At 44.3% G+C, this 10837-nt stretch overlaps 1 protein-coding gene across 6 annotated transcripts; it reads left to right on the forward strand.

The window, feature by feature from the left end:
- The first annotated feature begins 1019 nt into the window (after nt 1-1019).
- LOC115597155 (uncharacterized) lies at nt 1020-9418 on the forward strand. Of its 6 annotated transcripts, none has more exons than XM_030442879.1 (4): nt 1020-1189; nt 1464-5715; nt 6097-7996; nt 8099-9418. In XM_030442879.1, exons 2-4 carry the CDS (start codon nt 1503-1505, stop codon nt 8943-8945), a joined length of 6960 nt encoding a protein of 2319 aa, XP_030298739.1. In that variant the 5' UTR covers nt 1020-1189; nt 1464-1502; the 3' UTR covers nt 8946-9418. The 6 variants fall into 6 exon arrangements, with proteins under 6 accessions (XP_030298739.1, XP_030298737.1, XP_030298740.1 ...); XM_030442877.1 differs by having other exon boundaries at nt 1464-5346; nt 5716-7996; XM_030442880.1 differs by having other exon boundaries at nt 1464-4242; nt 5716-7996.
- The last annotated feature ends 1419 nt before the right edge of the window (nt 9419-10837 follow it).

Genomic DNA, 10837 nt, shown 5'->3' on the forward strand with positions numbered 1-10837 from the left:
TATACGTCTGGGTAGGTCTTACACGAATACCAAAATTTGACTGACACATTTGAGCCAATCGTTTGGGAGAATTTTTGAAAAACACTCCGTAGACACGGTGTCCGGACTACCATGACTTTATTATTAATGTTAATTTATTTGTTTATAAAATTAGTTCCTTTAACTCTAGACTCCTTTTATTTATATGAATTTAACATTTTAACAACTTTTATAACAAGTATCAGCCAAGGACAGTAATGTTGACTTTCAAGGCAAATATTGGCACAATATGTATTGTTATTAACATACTAATTAAGTTAATGTTATGACTTAGTTAATACAAATGTGGGATGTCCCTAACCAGAAACACAGATGTGTTGAAATAACTTTAAAACAGCTATTTTAAGAGTGAGGTGTTGTTTCAGTGTTGGTGCACTAATGCGCCTTTGGTGCTCAGATTCACGTCGGACAAAGTGTGGGTGTATCCCTTCACAGAGTAAAAATATTTGCGAGAAGTAACTCCTACGTATTTAAAAAGTTTCTGTCATTTTGCCAACGGGTTATCATGTTTTAAAACCAGCCATATGCTCCTCCCCACCACAAGGCGTCCGACCATTTTCTGAACGTTTCTAGGTGCACACTGGAAACTCACTTTGATTTCTCTGAAAAGACTGGCTCTTGAAAGAAAGGAGTGGTCGGAGTCGAAAGAGGAGGGGTCAAGGATGACACAGATAGTGCCCATGACCCGGAAGTATTTAATTATAGAATTTGCGGGAAAAGGTCAAGTGTTTGAATTACCGTGATGTCCAGAATACTGTGAGTGTACGTTATGTGTGTGTATGTGTGTGCGTGTGTTTATTTGTGTGTCCATGTATATGTGTGTGTGTGTGTGTGTGTGTGTGTATATGTGTGTGTGTGTTTGTGTTAGAACACTGAGAACACATCAACAGATCAAAGCAGAACAGAACTCTAGAACCTTAGAATTCCTGTGACGCATCAAAGCCACTCCATTCTACAGAGTTTACAGGTGGTTCATCTCCACAGTGAACCTCATTTCAACCCAGACTCTGGACTGAAGAAAACTCAACACAGCGAGAGATAAAGAAAGCATCTTCATCGTCACTTTCACTTACTACAATTTCATTGGTCAGAGGTGTAAAAGGCAAGACGAATCAGGAAGGAAATTATTAGAGAATTTCATCCCAAAGAGGTAAATATCACCAAACAAACTCAAGTATTTCTTAAGATACATGTGCTAGTTAGCATTTACAGATATTATCTTTAATATTAAGAGTCTAAACACAAAACTACTTCCACAAAATTACCTTTGATACTCATGGATATTTAATATCAGATTATTTTGCATGTTTTAACTAAAATTGTGATATAATTTATACTCAAACAGTTTGATTCACATGCAATATTGGTACCAACAGTAGTTTGAGTGATAGCTTACACTTTGCCACTGTTTTTTTCCTGAACAGAATATAAACATTCAACAAAGCTCTTGGGAACCAGGAAAAATGGAAAGAGCAGGAGCACATTCCACATACAGGACAACAGGGCCAGGATCAACCTCCAGAGCCTCCGGCAGCAACAGTGAGAGTACTCTCTCCTCTGGTTCTTCGACTGCCTCAGATGTTGCCAGCAAGCTCGTCTCAATGACACTGGGTAGAGCTGCTGACAATCTCATTGAGCTGAAGCAGTGTATCTCCAGGTGGGAGGCTGAGGGACACTCTGACACTGAAGGTCATTGGGCACCTCACACCCAACAAAAGGTGGAGCAGCACTTGCATACGTTTTTTAACCTAAGGCGAGTGTTTGCAGAGCACCAAGGAGATGCAACAGAAGACCTACCTGAAGACCTTCAACATTTGAAAAAATCACTGAAGGCAAATGAGAAATTCCCTTGTAAGATGTTTAAGTCAGCATGTCGGTGTTTCTCCATTAGTCATTCAAAAACAAAGGTGACTGATGAACAAGTCTTGGATGTGGCTGAAGGATCAAAAAGCAGCAGCTCGGCATTGCATGGATCGTCTCCTTCTGACTCACTCCACTCATTTCAAACAGGGGAGTCTTGGGTTGTGATGTCTCCTATCATGGAGGAAGACCTTGTCACAGACAGTGATTCAACACCGGCACCCTCAGGACAGGACGGACATCTTGAACCTTCAGAGGTTCATGTGGATGAAGTCGTTGGATCAGCCAGCAGCAGTTCTTATTTGACAAAATCAGTGAAGGCAGATACGAAATCGCTGCAAAGGATGGACAAAAAGTTCGGTAAGGGGTTTAAGTCGGCATGTCAGTGTTTTTCCATTAGTCATCCGAAGACAAAGGTGACTGATGAACAAGGCTTGGATGTGGCTGAAGGATCACAAAGCAGCAGCTCGACATGTGACTCTATATTGCATGGATCATCTCCTTCTGCCTCAGTCCGCTCATTTCAAGCAGCGGAGCCTTGTGTTGTGATGCCTCCTATCATGGAGGAAGACCTTGTCACAAACATTGATTCAACACCAGCACCCTCAGGACAGTACGGACATCTTGAACCTTCAGAGGTTCATGTGGATGAAGTCGTTGGATCAGCCAGCAGCAGTTCTTATTTGACAAAATCAGTGAAGGCAGATACGAAATCGCTGCAAAGGACGGACAAAAAGTTCGGTAAGGGGTTTAAGTCGGCATGTCAGTGTTTTTCCATTAGTCATCCAAAGACAAAGGTGACTGATGAACAAGGCTTGGATGTGGCTGAAGGATCACAAAGAAGCAGCTCGACATGTGACTCTACATTGCATGGATCATCTCCTTCTGCCTCAGTCCGCTCATTTCAAGCAGCGGAGCCTTGTGTTGTGATGTCTCCCATCATGGAGGAAGACCTTGGCACAGACATTGATTCAACACCGGCACCCTCAGGACAGTACGGACATCTTGAACCTTCAGAGGTTTATGTGGATGAAGTCGTTGGATCAGCCAGCAGCAGTTCTTATTTGACAAAATCAGTGAAGGCAGATAAGAAATCGCCGCGAAGGATGGACAAAAAGTTCTGTAAGGGGTTTAAGTCGGCATGTCAGTGTTTTTCCATTAGTCATCCGAAGACAAAGGTGACTGATGAACAAGGCTTGGATGTGGCTGAAGGACCACAAAGCAGCAGCTCGACATCTGACTCTACATTGCATGGATCATCTTCTACTGCCTCACTCCGCTCATTTCAAACAGCGGAGTCTTGTGTTGTGATGTCTCCCATCATGGAGGAAGACCTTGTCACAGACATGGATTCAACACCGGCACCCTCAGGACAGGACGGACATCTTGAACCTTCAGAGGTTCATGTGGATGAATTTGTTGGATCAGCCAGCAGCAGTTCTTATTTGACAAAATCAGTGAAGGCAGATAAGAAATCGCCGCGAAGGATGGACAAAAAGTTCTGTAAGGGGTTTAAGTCGGCATGTCAGTGTTTTTCCATTAGGCATCCAAAGACAAAGGTGACTGATGAACAAGGCTTGGATGTGGCTGAAGGACCACAAAGCAGCAGCTCGACATCTGACTCTACATTGCATAGATCATCTTCTACTGCCTCACTCCGCTCATTTCAAACAGCGGAGTCTTGTGTTGTGATGTCTCCCATCATGGAGGAAGACCTTGTCACAGACATTGATTCAACACCGGCACCCTCAGGACAGGACGGACATCTTGAACCTTCAGAGGTTCATGTGGATGAAGCCGTTGGATCAGCCAGCAGCAGTTCTTATTTGACAAAATCAGTGAAGGCAGATAAGAAATCGCCGCGAAGGATGGACAAAAAGTCCTGTAAGGGGTTTAAGTCGGCATGTCAGTGTTTTTCCATCAGGCATCCAAAGACAAAGGTGACTGATGAACAAGGCTTGGATGTGGCTGAAGGATCACAAAGCAGCAGCTCGACATTTCATGGATCAACTCCTTCTGCCTCACTCCGCTCACTTCAAGCAGCAGAGCCTTTGGTTGTGATGCCTCCTATCATGGAGGAAGACCTTGTCACAAGCATTGATTCAACACCGGCACCCTCAGGACAGGACGGACATCTTGAACCTTCAGAGGTTCATGTGGATGAAGTCGTTGGATCAGCCAGCAGCAGTTCTTATTTGACAAAATCAGTGAAGGCATATAAGAAATCGCCGCGAAGGATGGACAAAAAGTTCTGTAAGGGGTTTAAATCGGCATGTCAGTGTTTTTCCATTAGTCATCCGAAGACAAAGGTGACTGATGAACAAGGCTTGGATGTGGCTGAAGGATCACAAAGCAGCAGCTCGACATTTCATGGATCATCTCCGCCTGCCCCACTCCGCTCACTTCAAGCAGCGGAGCCTTGTGTTGTGATGTCTCCTATCATGGAGGAAGACCTTGTCAAAAACATTGATTCAACACCGGCACCCTCAGGACAGGACGGACATCTTAAACCTTCAGAGGTTCATGTGGATGAAGTCGTTGGATCAGCCAGCAGCAGTTCTTTGAAAAAATCAGTGAAGGCAGATAAGAAATCGCCGCAAAAGATGGACCAAAAGTCCTGTAAGGGGTTTAAGTCGGCATGTCAGTGTTTTTCCATTAGTCATCCAAAAACAAAGGTGACTGATGAACAAGGCTTGGATGTGGCTGAAGGATCACAAAGCAGCAGCTCGACATTTCATGGATCAAATCCTTCTGCCTCACTCCGCTCACTTGAAGCAGCAGAGCCTTCGGTTGTGGTGCCTCCTATCATGGAGGAAGACCTTGTCACAGACATGGATTCAACACCGGCACCCTCAGGACAGGACGGACATCTTAAACCTTCAGAGGTTCATGTGGATGAAGTCGTTGGATCAGCCAGCAGCAGTTCTTATTTGACAAAATCAGTGAAGGCAGATAAGAAATCGCCGCGAAGGATGGACAAAAAGTTCTGTAAGGGGTTTAAATCGGCATGTCAGTGTTTTTCCATTAGTCATCCAAAGACAAAGGTGACTGATGAACAAGGCTTGGATGTGGCTGAAGGATCACAAAGCAGCAGCTCGAAATTTCATGGATCATCTCCTTCTGCCTCACTCTGCTCGCTTCAAGCAGCGGAGCCTTCGGTTGTGATGCCTCCTATCATGGAGGAAGACCTTGTCACAAGCACTGATTCAACACCGGCACCCTCAGAACAGGACGGACATCTTGAACCTTCAGAGGTTCATGTGGATGAAGTCGTTGGATCAGCCAGCAGCAGTTCTTATTTGACAAAATCAGTGAAGGCAGATAAGAAATCGCCGCGAAGGATGGACAAAAAGTTCTGTAAGGGGTTTAAATCGGCATGTCAGTGTTTTTCCATTAGTCATCCAAAGACAAAGGTGACTGATGAACAAGGCTTGGATGTGGCTGAAGGATCACAAAGCAGCAGCTCGAAATTTCATGGATCATCTCCTTCTGCCTCAGTCCGCTCGCTTCAAGCCGCAGAGCCTTCGGTTGTGATGCCTCCTATCATGGAGGAAGACCTTGTCACAAACATTGATTCAACACCGGCACCCTCAGAACAGGACGGACATCTTGAACCTTCAGAGGTTCTTGTGGTTGAAGTCGTTGGATCAGCCAGCAGCAGTTCTTATTTGACAAAATCAGTGAAGGCAGATAAGAAATCGCCGCGAAGGATGGACAGAAAGTTCTGTAAGGGGTTTAAATTGGCATGTCAGTGTTTTTCCATTAGTCATCCAAAGACAAAGGTGACTGATGAACAAGGCTTGGATGTGGCTGAAGGACCACAAAGCAGCAGCTCGACATCTGACTCTACATTGCATGGATCATCTTCTACTGCCTCACTCCGCTCATTTCAAGCAGCGGAGTCTTGTGTTGTGATGCCTCCTATCATGGAGGAAGACCTTGTCACAGACATGGATTCAACACTGGCACCCTCAGGACAGGACGGAAATCTTGAACCTTCAGAGGTTTATGTGGATGAAGTCGTTGGATCAGCCAGCAGCAGTTCTTATTTGACAAAATCCGTGAAGGCAGATAAGAAATCGCCGCGAAGGATGGACAAAAAGTTCTGTAAGGGGTTTAAGTCGGCATGTCAGTGTTTTTCCATTAGGCATCCAAAGACAAAGGTGACTGATGAACAAGGCTTGGATGTGGCTGAAGGATCACAAAGCAGCAGCTCGACATTTCATGGATCAACTCCTTCTGCCTCACTCAGCTCACTTCAAGCAGCAGAGCCTTCGGTTGTGATGCCTCCTATCATGGAGGAAGACCTTGTCACAAACATTGATTCAACACCGGCACCCTCAGGACAGGACGGACATCTTGAACCTTCAGAGGTTCATGTGGATGAAGTCGTTGGATCAGCCAGCAGCAGTTCTTTGAAAAAATCAGTGAAGGCAGATAAGAAATTGCCGCAAAGGATGGACAAAAAGTCCTGTAAGGGGTTTAAATCGGCATGTCAGTGTTTTTCCATCAGTCATTCAAAAACAAAGGTGACTGATGAACAAGGCTTGGATGTGGCTGAAGGACCACAAAGCAGCAGTTCAACATGTGACTCTACATTGCATGGATTATCTCCTTCTGCCTCAGTCCGCTCATTTCAAGCAGCGGAGTCTTGGGTTGTGATGCCTCCTATCATGGAGGAAGACCTTGTCACAGACATTGATTCAACACAGGCACCCTCAGGACAGGACGGACATCTTGAACCTTCAGAGGTTCATGTGGATGAAGTCGTTGGATCAGCTAGCAGCGGTTCTCATTTGAAAAAATCAGTGAAGGCAGATAAGAAATCGCCACGAAGGATGGACAAAAAGATCTGTAAGGGGTTTAAGTCGGCATGTCAGTGCTTTTCCGTTAGACATCTTGCACCTTCAGAGGTTGAGCAAAATGTGGATGAAAATGTTGACACTGCCAGCAGCGTCCTGATATCTGACTCTGCATCTACTCTGCGACTGTCTACTACTGTTTCAATCAGTGCCAGTGAGGACATCATGACTGATGAGGAAGCAGTCACGGACATTGATGCAATACCTGGACCCTCCATGGTGCTGTCAGGAGCAGGACATGTAGATGATGTTGTTCGGTCAGCCAGCGTTTTTTCTTTGGAAAACTCAGTGAAGGCAAATAAGAAGTCTTCAGGAAGGATTGGCAAAAAGATCATCAAGGGATTTAAGTGCGCATGGCAGTTTCTTTCCATTAGTCATCCAAAAACAAAGGTGACTGATGAACAAGGCTTGGACGTGGCTGATAGATCAGAAAGCTACTCGACATGTGACTCTACATTTCATGAATCGTCTCCTACTGCCTCACTTCAAGCAGCGGAGCATTGTGATGTGATGTGTCCTGTCACGGAGGAAGAACTTGTCATGGACATGGACTTGACACCAGCACCCTCAGGACACGACGGACATCTTGAACCGCCAGAGGTTCATGTGGATGAAGTCGTTGGATCAGCCAGCAGCAGTTCTTATTTGAAAAAATCATTGAAGGCAAATGAGAAATCGCCGCGAAGGATGGACAAAAAGTTCTGTAATGGGTTTAAGTCGGCATGTCAGTGTTTTTCCATGAGACATGTGGGAGTTGAGCAAAATGTGGAGGAAAACCTTGAGACTGGCAGCAATAACCTGACATCCGGCTATGCATCTCCTAGAGAGCTGTGCAACACTTCCTCAATCAGGTCCAGTGAGGACATCTGGACTGCTGACAAGGCAGAACAAGTCACAGGCATGGCTGAAGGCACTACAGTCATCGCGGTGTCGCTGGCACCAGGACATGTATATGAGGTCTTTGAGTCATCCAGCACTGATACTAATTTGCCAAAACCAGGATCTCCATCCCCCACTTACACCGAGATGGAGGCACCATCGGAACCATCAACCAACAACTCGTCTCCATCACCAGAAAATAACAGACGTTCTCCAATTAAAGACAGAAACCAGATCATGTACACGGACTCCACCTCAAGATATTCAGCACAGGACAGACATCTTGAAGATTCCCAAGATGACCAGAGTGCTGTCTACGTCATTGTCACAGGATTCATTGACAGCCTTACTAAAGAGTACGTTATCTAATTTTTCTCACTTAAATTCTTTGGCACACTATAATACAATTGTGACATTTGTTGTGTTCTAACTCTGTTTGACTGATTTTTCTTTTAAAGGCAGTGGAAGGAAATGAGCAGAGGTGTTTATAGCATGGACGTGCAGAAGAAGATGTCTGACAACTTTGCAAAGGGGACGAAGGTTCTGGTAAAAGAGCTCGAAGCTGAGCTTTCAGCATCCCTCCAAAGATCTGCTTCCCAAAACAGTAGCGTGCACACAAGGAGTTCCACCTCTTCCCAATTATGTGGGAATGAGGCACTTGCCTGGGAGATACTTGCAAAATTTACCAAAGAGTTGGACGTAACTGACGAACGTATGAGGCAGATTTTGAACCGCTCCGGTGGGAAGGCTCTGTGTGATGCAGTTCCGGCAAAGACACGTGTAAGTATGTTATCCAGAATCACAGAGGACACTCTGAGCACCGAGGAGGTCAAGTCAATGTCAGAGACCATTGATCAGATACAAAGACCACCAGAGACAGAGACCACCGGAGTCCACAAGAAAAAGTCATCGTGGTGGAGCGTGTGTATGAAGAAAAATGTCGACCCCCCACCCTCTGAAGGAAAGGACAATAGTTTAGGTTTTGTAGAACTCCCGCCCTTGAGGGAAGCTTGGACCGAGGTCAAGAAGAATGACGAGGCTCAGGATAAGCCTACGCGGACCAAACAGTCTTCACCGCTAAAGAGATTCCAGTGCTGCTTTTCCACCAGCAGATTTCCACCAGTTTCTCTGGAGGATCAGAGCAACGGTTCAGGTCGCGTAGAACTCCCGCCTGTGAGGGAAGCTTGGCCCGAAGTCCAGAAGAATGACGAGGCTCAGGATAAGCCTGCGCAGACAAAACAAGCTTCGCTGCTAAAGAAAATCCAGTGCTGCTTTTCCCTCGAGTGCCGCTGCGGCTGCTGTTAGCACTGTTACCACCCAGCAAGTAGGTTGTGGATTCGATTCCCAGCTGGGAACTACCCCATCCTCCCCCCTTCCCACCTTTCTCTTTCTCTCTCTCTCTCTCTCTCTCTCTCTCTTTCCCCTCTGTCCCCCTGAGATCCTGGTTCTGTTCTGACAAACAGAAGAGGATACTGCTTGGTAAAAGGCAGTTCTTCCTCGCTGCTGTCACCCAGTGATGCTCATGGGGATCTTCAAAAAGTGCCATGAGATATAACATCTGTAATTACGTGTAATCTCAACAAAACTGACTTGGCAAAGGGCGTCACGGTGGTACAGTGATTAGCACTGTTACCTCACAGCAAGAAGGTCCTGGGTTCAATTCCCGATTCTTGACCTCCCCGTGTCTGCGTGGGTTCTCTCCAGGGGCTCTGGCTTCCTCCCACATAACTTAATTTAACGTTAGACATAAGAATACAAATAAATTGGCTGAAAATTAATTAAGTGTTCTCCGTCTGGTCTATAGTTAAATATGTTGGTTCTGGTGGTATGTTGGAAAACATAATGTCCACATGAGGCAGCTGAGTTCATTACACAGGGCAGGACCAACTGTCTGTTGTCTGCGCATTCTCAGGACTTCTGAAGTCAAGAAATAACTTATAACATGAGGGTTCTTAGAGCCTACCAGCATAAACTTTGTACTGAGGGTGGCACCAGAGAAGAAATCATGTGCTGAGACACAGCACTGGTGTTATGGCTGTAGCTACGACAAAAGTGAAACCACTGATCCGTATAAGCATCTTTAAAGGTTCAATATGTAATGAGATTAGTTTAAAACATTCACAAACCAACTAAAATTATCAACAGAATATGAATACAATATTGTCTTGTAATACCACTCAGTACGTAATTGGGATGATGCATTTTTAAGAAAAGTGTTTCCATATATGAAACATTTGATTTATTTATTTATATCTAAAACTTACATTTTGAGGTGAAACCCCTGAAATACTTTCTAAACTATTATATCACCTGAAGGCGCTTCATGCTCTCCTTTCTAAGCTGGCTTTCTTTCTAAAACCAGACAAGAGAGCCCTTTACTGATGGAGGGACAGGCATCAAGACAGTTGCCTGCTGAGAAATGCTGGATAATTTAAAAAAGGGGCACTCGAGATATTTAAAAACCATCTTGCTTGATTCCCATGGCACATGTCCAGTTTGGAAGTGGAGCTGATGGGAGAATTTCCAGTAAGGTCATCTGAATACATCAGGAATGTTTGGGAACTGAAGGGTTTACTGTCTTCTTTCCCATCATGTGTCATCAGCGTTTACACCACAATCCTGCTGTATGTGAGGGGATACTACAGCTTTTCAATTCAGAATAAACTAAAATAATCTAACAGACATTTGTTTTATATTCCACAGCTGGTGAAATCACCTGCTGGAATTAATAACAATTGGGGTCAATGGTGAGAATCATTTTTATAATAATAATTGTATCGATAAGTAAAAAGACAAGAGAAAAGGAAGATAAAGTATTTGGCTCTACTTTTAGGAGAGTCGTTCCATGTTCAAATTATTAAAAGAAAAGGGAAACTAGTCATCAAATTTAAATTGTGATATAACAATTTGTAAGACAGATCAAAATGAAGATGGCAAAAAGCGATAGAAACTATAAAAGGAAAAGACAGTATATTAAGCATATGCAGATGAAAATAAAAATTAATGTCGTGGAAGAATCGACTTGGAGAAGCTTAAATTAATGGTTATAACTGAAACAGGAAACAAAGATGCACAAGATTATTGGAAAGGAAAAACTTAATGGCAAACATCACTCATGCTTAAAAAATGTGTGGACGAGGGTGCCCTCATGTGGTCAAATATATTATAGCAGTATGACAAAAACAATGTAGTACTCT

The sequence above is a fragment of the Sparus aurata genome, chromosome 15 (assembly GCF_900880675.1).
Source record: "Sparus aurata chromosome 15, fSpaAur1.1, whole genome shotgun sequence".
Classification (NCBI taxonomy): Eukaryota; Metazoa; Chordata; class Actinopteri; order Spariformes; family Sparidae; genus Sparus; species Sparus aurata.